We start from the raw sequence: 23,145 nt of genomic DNA on the forward strand, positions 1-23,145 counted from the left end.
TTTTTTTTTGCCTGCTTTCTCTCATTCATCTACCCACTCACATTCCCTTTTTTCCCTGCAAACTCGCAGCATATTCTCCTCCATAATTCATCATCTCAAGATGTACTTGAGCATCTGTTTATTTTTTTATTATTTTTATGCTTTCTTGATAGATTTATCAATATTTTAGTAGTTAGTTCTTTTCATGTGCACTGCTCTCTTTCGCATTCACACAGCTGTATGCTTCCAGTGTGGGCTCTGGACCCAGGGCAATACTATCAGCTGTCAACAACCACCCATAGTTGGATTATCTGAGTTGTGGAGCTTTCACACCTCAGATGCTGAGACATCTTGGGTTTAGCAGTGTTACTAGGTGAGATACGTGGCTGCGCTGCTTTTGAGGCCAGCTCAGCTCTGGAAATAGTTCTGGTACTCTACAAAATCTCATCTACTCTCTCGAGCTGTATGCCCACCTCTCTGAGACAGAAGGAGTTGCAGGACCATCCCAGTCAGTCTACACTATGTCAACACTGTTTTTAAGAGGTGAAACCCTAGGCTGGGTTCATAAAAATATCTGTATTAGATCAAGCCCAAACCATTAAGCACCAGAACATCAGAAAACGAGACATGGTGCAGGCCACAAAGCACACTTAGATCCTCTCTTCTGAATAAACTCACTTCTCAGTGCTAACGGAGCTCCAGGGGGTGCACCCAGCCTAAGCAGCCAACCTGACAGATCAAAGGTGAACTGAACATCAGCAGTTTATCCTCACTTCAGGAATTAACCTGGTTTCTTGCTGATTAGATGGGAAATGGCACTTCTCACTCAAAATGTTTTGTTTAGGGTCCTTTTGTATCTGTCAGGCAGCCTTAGTTTATAAAGGGAACAGTTCTGTGGGAGTAACTTGGAATTCCATCCTCTTCCAGTTGAAATGTTTTTCTCCAGATGTTTCCCAAACTACTGTTCACACAGGCCATGGTGGTCAGATACTTGATGTCTTTGTGATTTTTCCTCTGGCCACATGAAAACAGGTGTGACATGTTGGTGTTCTTGGGTACTGCTGCATACATGCCCAAAGCGAGCAGGCAGTGGATGTCCCTTCCTCAGCCTAAGATGCCTTCTTTCTTTTTCAGGTGTGTGAGAAAGAGAAATTGCTCTCAGAAAGGAACCAGCTGAAAGCAAGCATGGGAGAATTGTTAGACAACTTCTCGTGTCTTTCTCAAGAAGTGTGTAGAGACATGCAGAGCCCGGAACAGATCCAAGCTCTCCACCGATACTGCCCCGTTCTCAGACCCATGGATCTACAGCCAGTCACCACCATCAGCCCCACCCCAGCTGGTGTGGAGCAGAGCCTGGGGACCTCCCAGTGCGTCGGGGAGAGCATGCAGTGCTGCTCGGAGCAAGGCTCAGTGCAGCTGGGAGCACCCTGGCTGCCCAACAACATCTCGGAAAATTGTTCGGCTGGCGCGGGATTGGATGGGGCCGACGCAGGTACTTACCCCGAGAGAGAGCTTCCACCAGAGCAGAGCAGCCAAACGGTCACGGTAGACTTCTGTCAGGAAATGACTGATAAATGTACAACAGATGAACAACCTAGGAAAGATTACACCTAGTGACTCGTAACCTTAACGTTACACCTGGTCAGGTGTTCTTCAGTCAGCCAGTGGCAGTGTTCATTTGTTGTCTAGAAGAACGTATTTGGTGCACACTACAGTGGTCTTAGCAGCAATACTGTTTTTAAGTATTCCCTCCTCTCTACAAGCAGGAGTTCTCTTCACAATGGTGCTATCCCTTGCTCAGGCAGGGAACGAAGCAGTGGCAACACTGTCTGTTTTTGTATGTTGATTTCAATCTTAACAGGGATGGACATAACACCTCTGAGGACCCAACCGCAGCTTTTTTCTCAGTGGCCCATGTCACAAAACCCTAACTCAGGAATTTCCTCTGAATGTTCAATTTTTCATTGAAGACAGCTTCTTTACACATCAAAGTTTTATAGCTAAACTGTACATATTATATATAATATATATAAAATATATATATCCATATGCAAGAATCCCTGCATGCCTCAATTTTTCTCATCCTACAAACTGGAAGCTTTCATTTCTATTGTACAAACAAGTTCCAACATTCCTTTTTGTCTTTGATGCTAGAACTAGTTTGGTAACTTGTTACACGGTAATTTTTTCCTCAGTTCGCAGTTCAGCAATAGCATTCAATTTGTACTTATTTATAAAACTTTAATGTCTGAAACTTATTTGAGATTTTATTATAGACAATTTTTTTGGCACAGCCATTTCGTGCCACTTGAGCAATGTGGAGTTATTTTATTTTCTTGCAGATACTGTACAGTAATGGTCAACTTTGCCACTTGCACTGAGTTTCTGGTCAAACCTCTTTTCATAAATGAAGTCACGACTTCAGAATAACTTGAGTATATGGTTTTCTTTGCTTTATGGCTTAAAGGAAATAGAAAATTTTTATCTAATAGACAAACACTCAGGAGCTCATTATGTAGTAAAAACGGTCTTGCCAAATACTGAATTCACTATACAATTTGTAAAGAGAATCTGCTTGAATTATTTTTATATTTAGACTTCTTTCTGTTTCACAAACCAAGTTTAAGTGCTGTTAATGATGCTTTTGGAGTCTTATAGGGGAAAGTATATTTCACTCTTTAGAGAAAAGTGTATTTGACAACTGGATCAATTCATCAAATGTTCCACGAAGTAAAGCAAACAGAGATCACGTCAATATACTTGGGGGCTTTTCTCCAGCCCCGCTCTGCATCCTTTACTCATGGAAGCAACTGCTGCTCCGGCTAGTCCCCAGAGCCTGACCTCAGCTGTCCTCAGATGTTACCTGTTCTCCCCACCAGACCCAAGTTGCAGAGGTGGGTCTGGTGAAGTCAGTGACCCTGCCTAGGTAGGCAGGGTTGCAGGATCATACCCCTAGTTGTTGACTTTGGCTTCCTTACGGAAGTCCAGCTAGCACTGTATCCTCTGAGAGCAAAACATACGTTTGCAAACACCCGATTTGGTCACTTACCCATCAAATTGTTGTGTTCCAGGATCCTCTCATCCTGCAGCATTGCCCTCAGCACAAACTGCAGCTAAAAGAGCGCTGTCTCAAAGGAGACTACTCAGTGAATTGGCTTAGTTGTAACTGTATTGGACTTGTATCTTAATGTTGACTCATGTTATGACTGTGTGAGACAGCAACTTTCCAAGCATAACATCTGTATGTACAGTGTAGACAGAAGAACAACCTCCTAATGCTTTTTTAATAATTATTACTATTCTAAGTGTACTGAGTTTTTATTTTGTGGTTCTTTGCCCTATGTGTGCCAGGTTGTGTGGCTTTATCGACGACAACTGTCATGTGCTTTATTGGCTGATATTGTTTGTTCTCGCTGAAAAAAAATGACCAGCTGTTCACACCTGTTTAAAAAAAAAAAAAAGTGTGGGGAAGCAGTTTCTCAGAAGCACTAAGTGATAATATGGTCTTCTGTGCTAACGTTTACACTAGAGGTGTGCGCTGGTGGTTTTTTGAGGCACTCAAGTAGATCAGCATCTCGAACCCTGGAGGAGGAATCAGCTCCCTCTCTCCACTTTCTTCCATCTTCAGACTGTGCTCATGGACTGTCGCCCACTCGCCACAAAGTCTTGCTTTTATCCTCCTCATGCAAAGTATTGTAATTGTAGCCAAGCTGCTGAGGAGGAAATGCATATAGCATGTGCCATGTTTGTTGAAAATACTTTTTTTCCCCGCATGTACAAAGAAAAACTAGTATATAATGTAGGAGAATATTTATGTTTAAGTATTAATCATTACTGTACAAAATCCTTACCTTTAAATGTTCAAAAATATACAAATGCCATAAACTCCTAGTTCACACGGTTGAAAAAGGGGGAGGAGTTGTCCTTTCTTTTTAAAAGAGCTTAACCTAAAAATATCTGAACCCCCTCCCAACCATCCTTTGCAGGTAACTTCACTGAGAAGCTCTTTGGCGGGGAGGTGGGATTTGATTTTCCTTTGAATTCGTTGACGTTGCAAAGCAGTTCTGTGCTTCGCAGAGAAGTTTTGTTTCTATGAGACCATGGTGAAAGCTAGAATTTAAAACTAAATGTGAATCACATTATAGAGTCATAGCTACTTGGGGGGGGGGGGTGTTGGGGTTAGGGGCGGGAGGGAGGGGAAGGGTCAACTGACACAGTATTTTAAAGATGTTTTTCTGTTGCCTTTTTTTATTTTTAAGTGACCTCCTATATATATTAATAGATAGAATGTTTTATGAGTATAAAACCAAGTTTTAACTTGCTTCCTGACATGAAGATTTACTCTACTAACAACTCATGTGCAACTGGTACTCTTGACCTCATTCCAACGGTTTAAAAAACCCACCCACACAACCCATTGCGCTGCAGCTCTTAGGTTTGACCTGGCCTCATACTGGTGCTGGGTCTCTTGATTTCCTCTACCTTGGGAACTGATATTTAAAACCACTGCTCAAATAAGTGTCTCTTCCTCAACCTTTCTCTCGTCTCTCTCTCTTTCCCTCCCCTGCAAGCTTTTCTGGATGTTTGATTTCATTCTTTCCCATTAGAAGTGGCTGATCTTGTGTCATTGCTTCCTATATTTACTTGTATCATGGTTTTATGGTTTTTCAGTGGGGTTTTTTTGGTGGTGGTGGTGGTTGTTTTTTGTTTCTAATTTGTTTTGAGGTTTTTTTTGCTATTTTGAACCATGTGGCTTTCAAAGCAGTTACTGGGCTAACGTTAAAGGAAGATACTGGGAGAACTAGTTTCAGACCTGGACGTCAGTTTACATACCCAACCATTCTCGTCTCACGAGGTCAAACCAAATGACCACAAAATATCATTGGAAAGAGCAGAAAAAATAGTCTGACTGCGGAATTCTAAGAGTTTGGCCAGTGGTCACTGTGATCTTAAGAATCTCTTTGCATTTGTCAAAGAGGGATACATGCAGCATCTCTCCTGCTGGGCGTTGCTTGGGAATGGCATGGTGAGACCCCCATCTCCCCACTGAGCACTGCTCTGCTCCCATGGGCATGTGAGTCCTTGGAGCCCTGTCCAGTCTGTATCTAGTCCTCCTTTTCCTCTGCCATTGCTATACTTGTATTGCCAGGAAACCTCATTTCATTTAGGCTTGTTATGCTTTGTCAGGTGAGTACTACACTATATAATGTGTTTGTTTCTCTGCGTTCTCTGGGGGTGCCTTGAACACAATTAAAGCTCATTGCAAGCTGATTCTGGAACAAAAAGGTAGTGAAAAAATATTTTTTTTAAAAAAAAAGAGTGAAAACAAAACAGAAAACAAGCAAAACAAAAGCAAAAATGTTGGCTGTGTTATCAGGAGATCCCAGTATTTATCACTGACTTCCTAACATGATGACTCAGGCGTCAAGAGTTTGATGCTGCAGTATAAAACTATTATTTTATATATTGTACAAGTAATTTATTAAATGTCTTTCTAAGGGTATATGCTGCTTTTAAGATGCACTATATTTTTGGATCTAATCCCTGTATTATTTTTTTTTCCCAAGGAAGTAAAATGTGCTGCAAAAGCAAGCCACAGTGATTAGTATGCTAACTGCTACTTCTCTTTAAAAAGGAGAGTGGGAACGAGATATGTAACTTTGCTAAGTGGATTAACTCCTGCCAGAGAAATGATTAATGCTGATACCGTGGTTGTTAATCTGGAGTGTGACACTTCATCATGTCTGTATCCTAAAGAGTGCTTAAATAGAAGTTAAAATGCCTAGATATATAGTTAATTTTTCTAATACGTGACTTCATGATTGCCTAGTAAATAAAACAAATCTGCATGCTGGAATCACTATAATCCTGTAATAAAATGAAAGCTGATGCACTAGGAGAAAGCATGGTGAAGCATTGCAATTCCAGAATCAGCACCACATTCTCACCTGTGTCTTGAAATCCACTGCTGTGGTGGTGAAGAGAGAGCAAGGGGTGCATTCGCAGAATAGGAGACCCATAGTGAATTTTGCAGAGAGACAAAGTGGACATTTGCCAGGTTTCCACAGCTCACATTTTGCTCCAGTTCACATCCTCTACCATTGCAACAAGGAGTGCTGCTTCCACCTTTTTTTTTTTCCCCTGATCTGAGATGCTTTTGAAGGTGCCTCTGGGTGAATGTTGTAGCCCATGGCTACAGCATTTTAAAAGTCTCTATTTTAGGGCTGCCTTGAGAAGTTTTAGCTCAGTATGAGCAGCGGCTTTGCATAAGGAAGGGATCTGCTAAGTATGGAGCAGTTTTATTTTTATCAGAAGTGAGGTGAAACTCAAACTATTAACATAAAGAATTTCTGCTCTCTTTCCTGTTAAAAATTTTCTTAACAGATTTTGACTTCGTTTCAGTTTTGTCTCTGCCAACACAGTCCAAGTTAATTTTGCATCCATCTATAAAATAGGTGTATGTGTGTATACATACATCTATAATTCTAGTCAGAGTGTGTGTTTGTGTATTTTCCTGTTTATAATACATATATGTATATTTATAATACTCCCTGGAGTATTTTATGACTCAGGCATCAGGTCTGATGCTGTAGAATACAATATATGTGTATATGCATATGTTCAAATACTGTGTGTATATTTAAAAGATCTATTGTTGGTGGTCTGTAGAATAATTATTCCCTTTACTCTCAAAATTTTAATGGCATTACTTGCAAAGACTAAGTGTACAGTATTTTCCTACACTCCACCAAGATAGGTGTTATTTATATCGAAGTCAATTATTGATAAGCATTTTAAGGTATTACATGGATAATATTGCCATTTTTGCAAACAAGATCACTTTTTGGCAGGAAGGAATGCTAAAAATATCTTTTTATAAGCTTATTACCCCAACCAAACGACTGCTAAAAAGCCAGTTAGATGACTCCTGTTCTTGTACAAACTTAAGCAACTGTGGGCAGAGCCCTTGCCATAAGTGAAAGTCACTATGTGGTTCATGCAGTGCCACTGTTGTCCCTTTTGGCTAATTAAGGGCATGCAGAAAGAAACTAGCATCCCAAAATAGAAACGGGAACTGGCAGTGTTTGATTTCATTGATTGCTTAGAAGCAGAGATGGTCCCAGGCTACGAACCCAAACGACCGCCCCCTCCCCGCTTAGGAGGGAGCCAGGCGGGGGCTGCAGTCGGCGGTGGGCTTGTCCCTGCAGCCAGAGGAGCCCATGCTCTGGGATGAGGAGGGAGCAGAGGAGGGAGCAGCTGTGCCCCGTGCTGGGGGTTGTGGCTGGCACCCCCCTCCCAGGCCGGTGGTACCCTGCATGGTCTGTGATGAAATGTGCATGGTCTCAGTCCTGTTCTCACTGCTGCGTTTGCTCTGCCTGAAGCTCTCTGGATCCCTCAGACCAGCAGGAATGATACTAAACACTTTGGTGATATTCGGTGTGTGGTTGTTTACTCAAAGTTGCAAGCATCACCTTTGATTTCAAGGGTGGGAATGCCCTAAGAGTTTGTTCCAGAACCAGTTGGTTACAAGTGCACCTCTTATATATGCCTTACAAACTTCAGAGGCCATATTCAAAACAGGGTTTTATCAGTGTATGCAAGGGGGTGCAACCCCTCTTCTCTTCCTCCCCAGGTCAAACAGTATGGACAGTTTTCACACATATCTACCTGTATAACCCTCTGTACCTCTCATAACTGGTCAATGACTGTAACAGGTTACATCAGGTGTTTTTTCTACATACTTTTTACACAAATTCTATGCGATTAATGTAACTTAATTCAATGCATCATTTTATTGTACTAGTTCTTAAGCTTGTCTTTATTTTTTTTTTTCTAGGTGACTGTGGTTTCTTGTGATTTTTATTGTATAAATAAATGAGGTGGCTGTTGATGCTTACTCTCTGTTACTAAGAATTTTTACCTTTTTGGAAGAAAGCATTGCTATGAACTAATGAATTTAAAATGTCATTTACTCATTGTAAATACAGTATTGTGCAAAAAAACAAAAATGAAAAAAAACCACCCAACCCTTTTCATTCATTTGAATTGCTAGTGTTAACTGAATTTTGTCTAGACACCATTTCTGTTGATGAAATAAAGACATATCATTATGTATTGTAAATCGTCTCATCTTGTCTCTAAAATCGATGTTGCAGGGCTCGGTTAACATGCGGGTTGTAGGTGAGATACAGGGGAGAGGGTTGGATGCGGTTGTTACTGCCAGGTGAACCTCTGGATTGATGAAGAGACTTCTACTGCCGTGGTCCCACTGCTAATTCACCAGTAGTCTTTGATCCAGGGATCCAGTTACCTTTGATCTGCAGGAACAGCCCAGGGTGTTCCGTTGCAAACATGAAATGAGTTTTTTTGGAAGATCAAATCAGCTGTATCTATATCCATTCCCCTAGTGCATGACTTAAGGCAATTCTGCTCAGTCTTTGTTTTGGTCTTCTAAAGCGCCAGTGTACTTGTTGGAAGGTAAGGGAAGAGGCTGAGGTTTGTTTCCCCTTTAAGGAAAACCTGAGAGAAACTGAGAGAGGTTTCTGTAGAAGCAAAACATAGATAAAAAAATCTCTGTACTATTCCTTTCTGAAAGAGGAAATATGCCATGGACTGTTACCAGGAAAGACAGAAAGGAAAGAATAAATTTCAGCAGCTTTAGATGCTATTTACCACAAGAAGGACATGGGGTCTAGCAGGGAGGTGTTTGTGCCATGGAAGTCCCACATCAACCACCTCTCTCCTTGTGTTGGATGCAAGCTGGGAGCCTGCTCAGCAGCTTGGCAGGAGGAGACCCAGGGAGGGGGGAATGGTGTGGCCAGTACCCTGGGCCCACACACTTGCTGGGATGATACTCTGTGGAGTGGGGAGGAGGGCAGGCTGCTAGAGGGAGGTCCCCAGGCTTTTTTATCACCAGGCGTAAGATCATAGATCGTGTTCCCTTGGCCACCAACCTTAGAGATGCAAGCTGCATTCCCCTCTAACTGCAGCAGTGAAAGTTGCCTGCTATGTTCCCATCAAAATTCTCATTGAAGAAAAATCAAATGTTACTTTCCAGTTGCATTACTCAATTTTCTAGATCTTCCTGTAGAGCATATATGGAGAAGGCTTCCCACCCCATGAAGACGTTGCATCCACCATGTCTACACAGCCTGGCAGTAGGCATGTTTCTCCATGTCCCAGTTGTTGCTGGCACTTAATGGCCACTGTTTCAAGTAGTTCTTTTTTTTTTTCTTCTTTTTTTTTTTCTTTTTGCCTTAAAATAATGAACAAGTGCACGCTGTCAGTGAGTTTCTAGTGAGGCAGAATATGAATGTAAATCATGCTCTCATAAAAAACCAAAACACCACAATCATTATGCTTATTTTCCTGCAGTCCTGCTTTCTGCTAGCCTTGCCTTAGAGCTGTCAAGTCATGGAGGGTTTTCATGCTTAGGGAAAGCTGAGTAGCAAACAAACTTGTTCCAAGCATCACTCCCCACTGAGGTGATAGCAAATGTGAACTGTGATAAACTTGCCAAATAAAAGCAGCCAGAAACAGGATCAGGGAGAGTCAGAAGGAGGTGCTTTACTTTCCAGGTGCACCAGTGGAAGAGCTGTTTTCTTGGGCTGCTTCCTTGGGCTGCATACAGCCCAGAAAGCCAGCCCTCTGGAGCTGGGCTGTACTAGCAAACTGCAATGAGCTCTTTTTGGCTTTGCTTGTCTTTTGCTTCTTTTATATGAATTAAGAGATTGTGAAGCAAATAAGGTTTTTGTGACCACAATGCTATCTTCTCAGACAGCAAACTGGAAATTATAGATGTTTTGCACTTAAAGTAAATTGTCTGTTATCACTTAGTTTCAATTTTGAATCCAAAAGCATTAGCTATGAGGAGGCTGCATTAGCATGGAAAGGCTCTGAGTTTGAAGATTGCATTAGCACAGGCAGACAAGCAGCAGATTTTCTTCAGCTGTTTTTTTCCTCTCTTTAATTTTCTGTCCTTTCAGATTCCATGAGTGTTTCCTCTGTCTTTTGATTCATCAGCTGCTGAAGTCTGGAGAGATAGATGCCACGTAGCCATCCAGGTTACTTTCAAATCAAACTATTCCTTTCTTGTTGGTGCCTTGGGTCTTAAGCTACCTTGAAGTTCTGTAGATCAGGCTGGTTTCTGATATGAACACCACTAGCATGCACAACAAGTTGCACATCCCAAAACACTCCCCAAAGACACCAGGCTGTTTCTGCAGTGGCAGCACACACTGACAAGATCCAGCTCAGTCTGCGTGAGAGAAATCTTGAGTTGTGGAGCGAGCTACCCATTAACACCAGCAGTCAGAGTACAGTACAGCTGGGATTGGCACAAAATGGAGGAATAAAGTGTTTGCTTTTTTAAACTGTATTATCAATTTAGCATTATAGCAGTGGGAGAGGGGAACATAACGGCAGAAAATCTGCTTTTCATCTCTCTGCTGAAGGCAATTTGTGCTCAGTCCCTTAATTTATTTCTTCTCCTTATTATGTCCTTACTTTTTCATGATGGATGATAGTTCTAGGAGCATGCTCTGAAAGATAATGAGAGAAAGAAAGCACGAAACTGAATTGGCTTAAAGGAGAAAAGGAAATGCTATCATAGTAATTAACCCCAGCACATATGTAGTTAAGGAAATCTGGTGTTTAGCTGACAACGTACTTACCTTGTAGGGTTTTGTTCAATGCTAAGGGCAGGGTGGGAAGAGGGGAAACACCTTGATTTTAAACCAAAATAAATACATGAATGCACTGGTGTGACTAGCCGGTTGAGGGAGGTGATTCTCCCTCTCCATTTGACTCCTCTGAGACCTCACCTGGAGTGTTGCATCCAGCTCTGAGACCCCAGTATAAGAATGTCATGGACCTGCTGGAGCAAGTACAGAGGAGGGCTATGAGGATGGTCAGAGGGGCTGGGACACCTGTTCTGTGAAGACAGGCTGAGTTAGGGTGTTCAGCCTGGAGAGGAGAAGGCTTCAGGGAGACCTTAGACCACCTTCCAGTACCTAAAGAGGGCTTACCGCAAAGCTGTAGAGGAACTCCTAGCAAGGGCATGTAGTGATAGGATAAAGGGTAATGGCTTAAAACTGAAAGACAATAGGTTTAGATTAGGTATTAGGAAGAAATTCTTTACTGTGAGGGTGATGAGGCACTGGAACAAGCAGTTGTGGATGTGCCATCCCTGGAAGTGTTCAAGGCCAGGTTGGATGGGGCTTTGGGCAACGTGGTCTAGTGGAAGATGTCCCTGCCCATGGGTGTGGGGGTTGGAATTAAATGATCTATAAGTCCTTTTAAACCTAAACCATTCTGATTCTGTATATATAATATAGTTCTGTGATTTAGTAATTTGTTTGAAATCAGTGAACCCACCCTAATAGCTCCTCCTGTACCTAGTAAGGGGGTTTGTATATTTTTGAATTCTTTAAAACCTTACAAAGAGGGACTCAATTCAATAAGTTCCACTTTCTAAAATCCAGCATATTTGTTTGTTGCTGCACAAATGCTCAGAGGGGTTAATTATTGTTCAGCTGCTGCTGACACCCAAAATTTATCTGTGTTTGTGCAAGTGGGGAACAGTTACCTTTGGGTGGCCAAGTGGCTTTTGCAGGGTAACTGGTACACTCACTGTCATCACCACAAGTTTCTTCTGAGTGCTCCAGGGCAGAATAAAACTGTAAATCCCAGTACTATGGGATTTATTTATTTTTTTAAAGAGGTGCTTACTCTGAAAAACTGTACAAAACCAGCAGCAGTTACCAGCAGGTGTAAATGTGAATACCTCTAAGGATTCTCAAAAATCCTAGAGGAACACAAGGTTTTTCCAGTCCCTTACCCCACCTGTAGATTTTCCTGGTGGAGCTCAGCTGTATAAATAACTCCTCAGTGGCTATCAGATTTGTTATCTCAACATACATTCACTCTTATCAAGCTGCTGCAGCCCCAGAAGCAAGAGCAGGTGAGCAGCTGGTTAAATGAGTGGGTGTTTATTCCTCACACGTTGCTGAAAGGCTGAGTAAACATGCTCTGTTCTGAAGAAGATGGCAAGCACTCATGCTGAACAGCAGCTTTCTCTTCCCTATCCTGCTCACTATGGAGTGTTTTCCCAGTGGGTAAGAGGCTCAAAACTGAATGCAGAATTGAGAAGCAGGAAAAAATTGAACAGCATGGAGGAATAGAGCAGTGCAATGAGGGAAACCAAACCTAGTGAACTGTAAAATTTTCACAACTTTGACAGAACCAGGATTTCAGCCCCAGAGACTTCCTTTTCTGCAAAAGAATAAATATATCTCAGACTAACTCTGCAATCTGAGAGTATCAGTATCTGCTTCATTGTCAGTTTTATTACCTTTGTTCCCCATGAGAAGGGAGCCTTGCATTTAAAGATATATTGGTTACTTTGTAGCCAAAAATACAGACTTAGAAAAATGACACTGTGAAAGCACAGGGCAGTCTGGAGGAGAGGATGGGAAGATGCAGCCCTTCTTGAAAAACAAAAATCTAGAGTGCCTAAAATGCCTAATTCTTTCTGAAAATCTTGATCTAGTAATTTGGGTTGCTAAGATCATTATACGTCTTCTAATGACTTCCAGTTTTGTTTTTTGATTTAGGAACTTATCACGGCTTCATGAAGAAACACAAACATTAGATAATGTCAAGCCCCCCATCTTCCTGGAATACCTTTGGGTACTCTAGCAAGAGCACAGTAGTTCTCTTAGTACAGTGGTTTAGCATGGGTTGCAAATATGATAATTAATTCCAAGTCATCTGAAAGTTGGTGCCTTTGTAAAGAGAGTAGCCAATCTAGTGTAAATATTCTAATCCCATTTAACCAAATTAAAACTATTAGGTTTTAGAGCACATCATAGAATTCTTTAGAAAACTATCATATAGATAAAGACCAAAAAGGACTGATGCTGGACATCCTGCTCAGGTAGCATGGAGCTGGAGTCCTCTGCTTTAGAAAGGCAGGAAACACAGCTAGGAAAGACATCAAATGCAGCTAGCAATGAAATACCAGACAGCCTCCAGCTTTTGCAGAAATGCTTGCATTCAGCTATTGAATTGGGAAGACATTGTGACACTCTGAAGATGGACTGTCAGGCTGTGGTCATCTCAGCTGAGCTTTCTGATCATTCTGCAGTCGTTCCCTGGTTTGCAGAAAACGGGTGAAGAGGAAAACTTGATTCTGGTAAATGGTGCCTTTGGAAGTAAAGCTGTCGTCTTCTCTAACCATTCATTTGGAGTGCTCAGATCTGTTCTTCATGCCCCCAGAGATAAGAAGAGAGTTATTCAATGGTCCTAATGGCTTGACAGTCTTGCAGCAGAGGCTGTGAGACAAAACCCCCTCAGTGCAATGCTGCAAGAGACAGTTGCCTATTCTGGGCTGTAATTCCTGGCCCTGCCTATTTTCAAGAGAGCACAAGTTGTATCTGTACTCGTTATATACTGATCTTTGACTGCATCAGTCTATTCATCTTACCAGGCTTAAGCATGTATTATCCACCAGTCAAGACTCTGACTGGTGCAAATTATGAGTTTTGGTTGTTTTTTTTCACATAATATCATTCATGTGTAGATTCCTGTTGATAGCAGCATAATTCCTACACACCTTTGTGTTTCTACCTCCTGGTTGTCAGCAATGATTATGGATATACTAAATTCAGTGAAGCTCTTCTTACTCAGCTTTGTGTGAAAAGCTGCCATTTAAGGCCTGCTGCACCTGAGTCTGGCAGCCTGGGACCATGCAGAATATGCCCTTTCGCTCCATAGCTGTGTCTCCCCTTAAAAAAAAGTTAAAATGTGGTGAGAGATGCAAACCTTTGGGCAGAACTAAGAGATATTATACCCACAATATCTCTTAGAAGATAAAATATTGTTTATTTTCTAAGATGTAATACTCTACTTGAACCTTGGAAATTATTGGCTTGGAGACAGTTATCCATGAACAAATTGTTTTCTGTCACTTCAAAGTATGCTGACTGTGGTCCTCAGGACCAAGTTTTAGAGGCTTGCAGATAGTCTGATTTCACCGGTACACAGTTGCTGGATTCCCCTGTCAGTGTAGCCTTTTGTAACATTATACTGAGATTAGCTTATCCATATAGTCAGCAATGCTCTTGTCATCGTGTTTAGGTGGAATGAAATCAGCTGGAAATGACCCTCATGTTAAGCATTGACTCTCTACCTTTGCTTTGCTATGTGCTTGAAGGTCCAGTTTTGGTGGTCTGTCCTCAGAATCTAATAAACCTAAAGCTTGACCAGCAGTGGCTCAAAAAAAGTTATTTTTTTTCCTAATGGATCTTTAGTCAAATAAGTTTTTTTAGGTTTTCTGTCTCTCTCACTTTGGCTTCCTGGTCCAAATAATGTTTAATTTGGATAATGCTGCATAAAAGAAATGGAACAGAACAAATAGAATGAGTGGTTTGGGTGTAACACCGAACAATTTCAATATCAATATTTTGTCAGGGGTTTATGCTGCAGCTGGATGTGAAATGACGAAATGGCTCTTCATCTCCACCAATTCCAGATAAGGAAGTTTTAAATAATAGACTCTAGTTTGCATTGTGGCCAAATACGGTTGGTCTGTAAAAATCCTACCAATGGGAAGGGCATTTCTTCTTTTTTATATATGGAGCTGTTCTGGTTTGAACTGAAGTCTGGAAAAGTTGAGGAATCCTGATAGCCAAACATAGATTTTGTATTCAATATCCTACTGCACAGTTTCATAGGGGCTTTCAGTGAAGAATTAAATGCATTCTCTCCTAAAGGTCCAAAGTAACCTTTCCTCCAAAGAGGAAGTCCTAAGACAAACTTCCTGTTCTCTTTGAGAGATGCAGTTTTGTACTTAGGAAAAAAATCCTGTTGTATGACCCGGCCAATCACTATCCACCACCTGGTCTTCACAGTTTGATCCAAAGGATGCAATACATAATGAAAGGTAACCTTTAAAACATTTATTTGTCCCTAATAATTGTTATTTACTCTTTAGAGATTCAGTTTTGGTGTGGAAATGGTGTTGATAATACTGGCCAAAAAAAAGCTCGTCACTGGTTGAAGGTCAAGCATCCATAAACTGTACCATTAGACTTGCTCGGTGCCTTCGATGCCACAACTCACAGAGTGCAGTTGACTCGTCTGAAGACTCTTGCAATACCAGATGGATGGATTTTGTGTAACTTTTAGGTTTTCTTTCAGTTAGGAAGAAAACTATGGTGTTTGTGGACAGCTGCAGCTTTCCTTAGCACAGAACATATGGGTACGTATTTGGTTGGAGGTTGCTAGAATGGTTATTGAGCTGTAGAAAGTGGTATTTTCAATGTTGAGTTTATACTCCTCTCTCATTGATACAAATTCAAAGAATGCTACAGACAAATTCTGGCAGAACGGTGCAGATGAGGGGAAAAAGAAAAAACTTGAACCAGTACGGAACTAAAGATGATAGTTTGGGAAAGTTATCAAAGAAAATTGAAGAACAGCACCAATTCTGCTGTTAGTCTACCCAGCTTAGATTAGTAAAATTAAGGTTAGAACAGACTGTATTTTGGCTGTTTAGAGTATGTTTGTGCATGTGGATTCACTGTTATATTAAAAAGTGTCTGTGTTTTCTCTGGATTACTGCTGCAAGTCACTGTTAATCAGGGATGGCAGTAGGTAATGTTTTTGTATGCTTCATTTGGAACTTTTTAAATATAATTACTTTTAAGTACTTCTTTTTTTTTAAATATCAATAGATTTTGAATCTAAATGTTTATTTAAACATTACCACTCCTATGAGGAAAGGCTGAAAGAATTGGGGTTGCTCAGCCTGGAGAAGGCTCCAAGGTGACCAGTAAGTAAAAGGGAGCCTACAAGAGAGCAGGAGAGGGACTGTTAGCAAGGGCATGTAGTGACAGGGCAAAGGGGAATGTCTTTAAACTGGAAGAGAGTAGGTTTAGTAGAAAGAAATTCTTTACTGTGATGGGGGTGAGACACTGGCATAGGTTGCCCAGAGAAATTGTGAATGCCCCATCCCTGGAAGTGTTCAAGGCCAGGCTTGATGGGGCTTTGGGCAACCTAGTCTAGTGGAAGGTGTCCCTTGACAGGGTAAGGGTTGTAACCAGATGATCTTTAAGATTCCTTCCAACCCAAATCATTCTATGATTCTACCATTAATACATAATTATTGTCTTCTGGAAATCAAGTTAAAACAAATGAAACCAATGCTGAGTGCCTTCGACCAAATAAAATAGTTGATACAGGAATTGAGGAATACAGATTGTACGAGTACTCAAGTTTTAATGCCTAGGTTCAACATATTTTTGAGGCACCAGCATACTTGTGTATTGAAATCAGTATTCATAAAAATGTTGCAGCAGTGCCAGAATACAAGCATTTGCCAAAACCTTGCCTCAATTGTATTAAGAAGTACATGTACTTTTAAATATTGCATGCTGTAAGCAGGAAGCACCAGGTAGCATACCTACATCAGTCACATCTTAAAATACTAGCACAAGTCCTATACATAATGATCTCCAAAGACAGCATGCTGGAAGAGTGTTACTTTCAAGAGTAATGACACTGTTTTGCGAACTGAATATATTTCTCTGAAGATCTCCCCTGGAAGGTACAATCATTGTCATTACACAGGAAAAGCTGCCAAGCAACTTCTGTGAGTTCTCAGCAGAGTGCTACTGAAATTCTGTCTTGCTTTGAACACCTTTCTGCACTTCACCTTTTTAAAGAGCCTTCTATCTGAGTACCAAAAGCCAGCAGATCAACAGATTGCTCTGTTTTGACTGCTCTAGGCCCTCTCCCTGTATTAGAAAGACTGAAGTAGAAAGTGCTTAAATTGTCCCTGACAATTGAATATGGTTTATGCTCACAGGCTTATTGTAGGAACTGTAACCCCATGAAAACTGGAACTTACAAACAGTTTTTGGATGGGCAACGTAACGGTGCCTTGTGTTTCTTACCACAAAAATTTGAAGTTGGTTGGTTGGTTGGGGTGTTCTTGTTTTATATATAGGAAAAAAGGGGTGTGGGGTGCATAGGAAGAGCAAGGAAAAAAATTGAACAGAATCTATGACTTTGAGCATTGTGTGAAGTAATCTTGTTTATTACATGGCCTATAAAAAGGTATTTATGGGCTTGCTACTGCAAGCAATAGTAAAGGAGCTTCTATGCTCTCAAAGAACAAAACCTGTGAATTCAAATCACTTTTAAGAAAGCCTTGTTGATTCTTGAATGCAAGCACTATACCTTATCAACATTATGACTGTAAGCAAGCCTAGAGCAGGTGGCCAAAGAAAAGGAAGAGCTGCTGAAAAAGCAATTCTGTAGTCATCGGCTCTGGCATTGCAATTACTTGGTGGGAGTTTTTACATGTAGATCTTTTGATTTATTCATTGAACAATCATTCAGCTTGGTGGTCACATGTGGGACAAACCTGAAAGTGAGAGAAGTTGTGTCATGTAACTCATTGCATTCAAAACTTCTCTTTCTTACAGTGGTTGGAGCTGAAGTTGTTTTCCTTGTGACAATCCTCGTCAAGTTGATTGGGATGATGGAATGAGTATAAAGAAGCTGGGATTCGGTGACATATTGCTCCTCGGGACTCAGTAATTCCCCGGTGTTGCTGCTTTCACCACAGAAGGAGGCCGAGCGTTTGGGAGCTTGGCTTTGTCCGGGAGGCTGCGAGGCGCTGGAGCTGTGTTGGAAGTCCTGCCCGAGCCGTTCTGCCCCCCGGCTCGCCCCCTCCTCCCCAGGGCGGGCACAGGGTGCCGCGGCCCCCCGCCGCCCCCCTCCCGCGGGCTGTCCCGGGCGCTACTTGCCATGGACACGCGGCGTCCCGAGGCGGCTGGCGGCGGGCTGGGCGCTCCCTCCGAGCGGCGCTTCCCCTCCGAGCCGGAGCCGGAGCCGGAGCCGGGGCCGGGGCCGGGGCTGGGGCCGAGGCCGGGCCCGGAGCCGCCGCGGGAAGCGGTGCTCTCGCTGTCGCTGCCCGCCCGGCTCCCGGTGAGGACGCGGGAGAGGAAGCTGGACTTGCGGGTGCCCGGGCAGTGCCCGCTGTCCGGCGAGTCGCCGCGTTCCTCATCCAGATCCCGGCAGGCGCTCACCCGGCTGTGCCTGCGGGGCGCCCGGCGGGCGGCAGCGGCAGGCCCCGCCCCCCCCCGCCCGCCGCCCCCGGGGGCGGCCCGCGGAGCCTCCTCGCTGCTGGAGGAGGGCGGCTGGTGCTGTCCGTGGTGCCGGCGGCGAGGCGGCGGCGTGCCCCGGAGCTGCCCGCGGTGCTGCCGGGCCGGCGGCGGAGCGGGGGCGGCGGGCGCGGGCGGCGGGAGCGGAGCGGGCGCGGGGCGCGGCGGGGACGCGTTGCTGGCCAGGCAGGGCGGCGGAGGCACCACCGAGCTTTTCTTGGAGTTGTACAGGCTCGGGTCCTCCTCGGAGGGGCCCGCCGGCCACTGCGGCTGCCCGCACAGGCTCTTCTGGATCTTCTTGATGCCCAGGTGGGCGATTTCGAGGATGTTGAGGAAGAGGGAGACGGCGGCGATGCTGTTCATGAAAACCATAAAGATGGTCTTCTCTGTGGGTCGGGACACAAAACAATCCACCGTGTTAGGGCAAGGGGGCCGAGTGCATTTGTAAAGGGGAGACATGTGAAACCCGTATAAAAGATACTGACCTATCATAAAGCCCACTTCGACCACCGACCGGGTCAGGATATGTAGGACATAGGTGCGCAGCAGGGACCCCCTCAAGGGTGCCTTATTCACTTTCTTCTGTTCCTCCAGCTTACGCAGTTCTCTCTCCACTCTCCTGTGTTCCTCGAGCATGGGCTCCAGGTCCTCGAGCTGAGCCCGCAGGTGGGCTTTCCTGTTCTGTCGCTCTTTCTCCAGTGCCCTTAGCCTGTAGAGCGCGTGGCCCATGTACACTAAGGATGGGGAGGAGACAAATATGATCTGCAGTACCCAGTATCTGATCAAAGAGATGGGGAAGGCTTTGTCGTAACAGATATTGTTGCAGCCTGGTTGCTCGGTGTTGCAGATGAACTCTGACTGCTCATCATCCCAGACATCTTCAGCAGCCACTCCCAGCACCAGCATCCGGAATATGAAAAGGATTGTGAGCCAGATTTTGCCAACTATGGTGGAGTGGATGTGCACTTCTTCAAGGATGCTGCCCAACAAGTTCCAGTCCCCCATGGTCAGAAGTTCATTTCTGGAAAATAAAAAATAAAATAAATAAATAAAATTTAAAAAAAAATTGCCTGCAATGATGGATTTCTTTTGGAAATGGCCATTTTTAGTTGGTTTGGATTTTTGGTTTTTGGTTTTGGTTTGTTTTGTTTTATTCTTAAATTTTAATAAATGTGTTTCAGAAACATTCTTTTGGCAGGCAGAGAGCTCTTAAATATTCATCATTATTCTCCACTTACCAATTATGGATTTATTTTGGAAATGGCCATTTTTTGTTTGTTTGTTTGTTTGGTTGATTTGGCTTTGGGTTTTTTTTTTAAATTTTAAAAAATGTGTTTCAGATACATTCTTCTGGTAGCTGGAGAGCTCTTCAAAGTTCATCATTATTCTCTTCTTACTGGGTCTTTAAATGAATTCAAATTTCATGATTACTGGTCAAAGATGCAAATGTGAGATTATTTTAAGATTAAGAAAGATTGATTTCAGCTGTAAGCCAAAGTACTTCATACCTGCTCATAGTTTTATATTATTTTCTTCCCATTAGAAATGAAGATGACTTTTTCCTCACCTTGCAAATTCTTTGCCAACTATAGTTTCATTCTACACCCACTCTACACTATATTGACTAGGGGTTTGCCATAGTTTTGCCATAATAGGTAATGTTTTTGCCTTTAATTTGTTGGATAAGTTTTGAGAAGTGTCCTATAACTGTGACTTTAAAAAGTTTCATTTTTCACCCCAATGAAGTAGCAATTTTAACGCCATCCATCCATCCATCCATCCATCCATCCATCCATCCATCCATCCAATATTTTCCCATCTACCAGGGTAACAACTCACAAATTGCTCTCTCGGCTTCCTAAAACCACAAACGCGTAGCTGATTTGCACATTTGCACTGATTTACATTTGCAGTCTCAGTTTTAGGATAATATCAATAAACTGAGTGCTGCTAGGGTTAATACCTCTGTTCTTATGCATCAAGTTTTACTGCATCTTAATTATAAATTTTAATATATGAGATAATGAAATCAGAGTGATGTGGAGGTTTTTAGCAGTGAGTGAGTGAAAATCTTTTTAACTACCTCTTTCCCAGAAACAGTTTGATTCTCAATCAAATTGGTCTATATTCTGTTTGATTTACAAGCTGCTTCTTTTGAGGCTTTATTTTGGAGCTTCAGGTAATGTGGGAAACTGAGATGTAAGATATTTGACTGTTTATTTGTGAATCAACTGCATGTTTGGTGTTGTGTCCCTGGAACTTTTTCTACTAATATAGCAATAAATTATTGAAAGCAACTGGGTTCATACCTACCTTAGGGTTCACACTTGATTTTTTTTTTTATGATACAATACTTTCAGAACATCCCAAATTCCACTAAACCACAACCTTTAGTAAAGTGCAATTTCTAAGCCTTTTTTGAAAAGTGGCTGGTTGACGTGCCCTAAATCTTCTATATATTTAAATGACAGCATAGCTGCGTGATATCACCATTATTAATATGGCTTGATTCATGACACAATCCCCAGAAGTTCAGTTTTGCTTCAAGGTTTTATTTACCCACACTGCAAGTAAAAAATTTCAGTTGTAACCAGCCATGAAGTCATTCTCAGCATAGGCATCCTACAGACTTTATTATTATGTTTATGGGACTGTTTTTTGTCTGCAAATTTGAATTTTCACACATGAAACTGGCTAAGGAAACAGATCTAGCCAAGCAATTTCTTAGGTTTTTTTATGCACCTAGAATATCGTGTTTCCCCACTCCTTCCCTCCCACGCATATCATTGCAATGAGACACATGAGGAAAACAGAAAGTCAGCAATAATTATTGTAGTCCAATGCAACAGTTAAGCAAAGGAGCTTTAGGTATATTCACTGCCTTGAAACGGCTGATCCCTCACTGAAACAGATTGACTCAGCAAAAACCCCAACCAAACAACAAAACCCCAAGTGTGATGCTACAATGTAAATTCAGGAATAAATATGTTTTAATCCCAAATCTAATTAAATTCTCTAGCAGTAGAAACTGTCATTGTCTGTTTTGGAATGTAAAGTGGGTGTAACTATTTGGGGCAAGGGAAGTGTATAAAGGCATCACTCTGGCTCTACGGAGTTCTGTTACTTAAGTTGTTTCTACCAGTGTTTAAATAACTCTGTCCTCAACCTTTGCATTATAAAAGCCAGCAGAGGGAAGTAATGTAATTGTAGGAATGGTATAATTCAACCTTTAAGTGAGCCTTTGATACCAGCTCTGGTATCAGAGATACCAGCTCTGGTATCTGGGATACCAGCTCCCCTCAGCTCTGCACTGGTAGATCTGCAGTATAAATAATGACACAGTGAATAATGTGCATAAAATAAACTTAGTTTAGAGCCACAAAAGCCAGCATTTCTAAGAAATCAGCCCAAACTACTTCACAACCTTGTCATAGCAACATGCTTCTGATTTTTCCGTTTTTTCCCCTTCCCTGCTTTTAATTGAGTTCTGTGTAACAGAGTAATTTCAGTTTACTGTAAGACAGTAATCTTAAATATCAATGATATCATTATTTCCAGTTTACTAGTAGACTAGAAATTCTAGTAGTACAGCCTATTCTATACTACTAGTATTGTAGACTAGATATACACCGTTTTTAGTATAGAAAGTACATACCTGAGACACTTCTCATTATACCATTTAACTTTGTGTCTGCCCAAGTATTTTTACATGGTTATTTCAAACAATAAAAATTCACACATGTAATCAGTTAGAACCAGATGGAAATCCACCATTTCTCTTGGAGAAAGTTCCTCTATTTTTTGATTTTGTTACTTCTTTAAAAATCGTCTTGTCATTTGCCACTATTCAAATCACTTCTACGTTACATTCATGCCAGGTTTTCATCAGTTGAGGTACGAAACAGCAGCATAAAACTTTAAATTTCTTGTCAGAAGTTAAATGTTAAGATGGAAATACTCATGGATTTAATTTGCATTGCTTCAAGTCTGACAGGCACCTGCCTGCTCCTTACTGCCCTAGGAAGAATTATTTTTCTGCCACTTACCTTAGGAGAAAGCCCTTGGTTAGTCTCTTAGAGCACTGCAGAAGGAGCATGCAGAACTGCTTGTCGTTACTTCTCAGAGACCTCTCTTCGAGAGTCCTAGGGCATCTCCTTTTTTTTCCTTTTTTTTCTTTTCCCCAAGAGCCAAAGCATAGACGTGGTACACTGAACGGGCTTCTCAGTTTTATGTAGCTGGATGCCAAGATCGCTCTGTCTGAACTATTCGTGCACGGTTTAAAAATCATCAGATGATAGGATGGTGCCTCTAGCCAAAATTATCATGCAATTATTTTAGTCAGTGGTGTCTAACAAAGCCATTCCCCCAAGGCTTAATCTGTATGGCAGCAGTTTGTAAAGTCCCTACGCCTTGTTTTAGACAGTTCTTTGAACTTTACACCTCCACCCAGCTCCCAAATGAAATTTTATTTTGTAAAATGGCTGAATAGACAGCCTTTACAGTACAATAGAGTCTTACATTTTCTTTACATTCCATTAGTTTCGCTTAGAATCAATGCTCAAGGATCGATCGGTCATGTCCGATTTCATACTCTGCTGCCTGGTGAGTTAATTTAGAATGTGTTAGACTGAGCCTTTGAAAATGGAGGCCACAGGAACTAAGACTCGAGTCTTAAGTTAGAAACACAGGCTTTCAGCACAGTGACCCTTCATCAGCTGGGCTGAACAGACACCATCAAGCCCATTCAGAACTGATATCTGTGAGAGACAAGGTTTAAAAAAGGAAGGCGAGTTGTCAAAATGGTATTTTGTGAGAAATTGGAGCCATCAGAACTGAGTTGCCAATACTAAGACCTCCTACCATGTACTCTTGCCAAAGCCCAGGCCTAAATTTCATGGAAATTCCAAATATTTGGTTTTTCCTCTTGTGGAACTTCTGGCCCTTTTCTTCCACTTTATAAGGCACATGTCTGATTTCTATTTCAGACTCTTCT

The 23,145-nt window shown here is 42.0% G+C and overlaps 2 protein-coding genes across 5 annotated transcripts in view; one reads left to right on the forward strand and one right to left on the reverse strand.

Moving 5' to 3' along the window:
- The window catches only part of BACH2 (BACH transcriptional regulator 2), a 182,351-nt gene extending 178,219 nt beyond the window's left edge, over positions 1–4,132 (forward strand). For all 4 annotated transcript variants that reach the window (XM_005518210.3, XM_014263728.2, XM_014263729.2 and 1 more), the window contains one exon: positions 1,114–4,132. In XM_005518210.3, coding sequence (XP_005518267.1) covers positions 1,114–1,593 — 480 coding nt within the window. In that variant the 3' untranslated portion in view covers positions 1,594–4,132. The remainder of the gene's footprint in view (positions 1–1,113) is intronic.
- Positions 4,133–10,481: 6,349 nt separating this feature from the next.
- On the reverse strand, positions 10,482–22,251 carry GJA10 (gap junction protein alpha 10). The gene is made up of 4 exons (XM_088052993.1): positions 22,199–22,251; positions 18,638–19,173; positions 17,796–18,538; positions 10,482–10,520 (listed from the first exon to the last, which is right to left on the reverse strand). The coding sequence occupies exons 1-4, from the start codon at positions 22,246–22,248 to the stop codon at positions 10,482–10,484; spliced, it is 1,368 nt and encodes a 455-aa protein (XP_087909119.1). The 5' UTR covers positions 22,249–22,251.
- Positions 22,252–23,145: the final 894 nt, after the last annotated feature.

Source organism: Pseudopodoces humilis, chromosome 3, assembly GCF_049639895.1.
Source record: "Pseudopodoces humilis isolate 2021_Gansu_Grassland_sample_001 chromosome 3, ASM4963989v1, whole genome shotgun sequence".
Classification (NCBI taxonomy): domain Eukaryota; kingdom Metazoa; phylum Chordata; class Aves; order Passeriformes; family Paridae; genus Pseudopodoces; species Pseudopodoces humilis.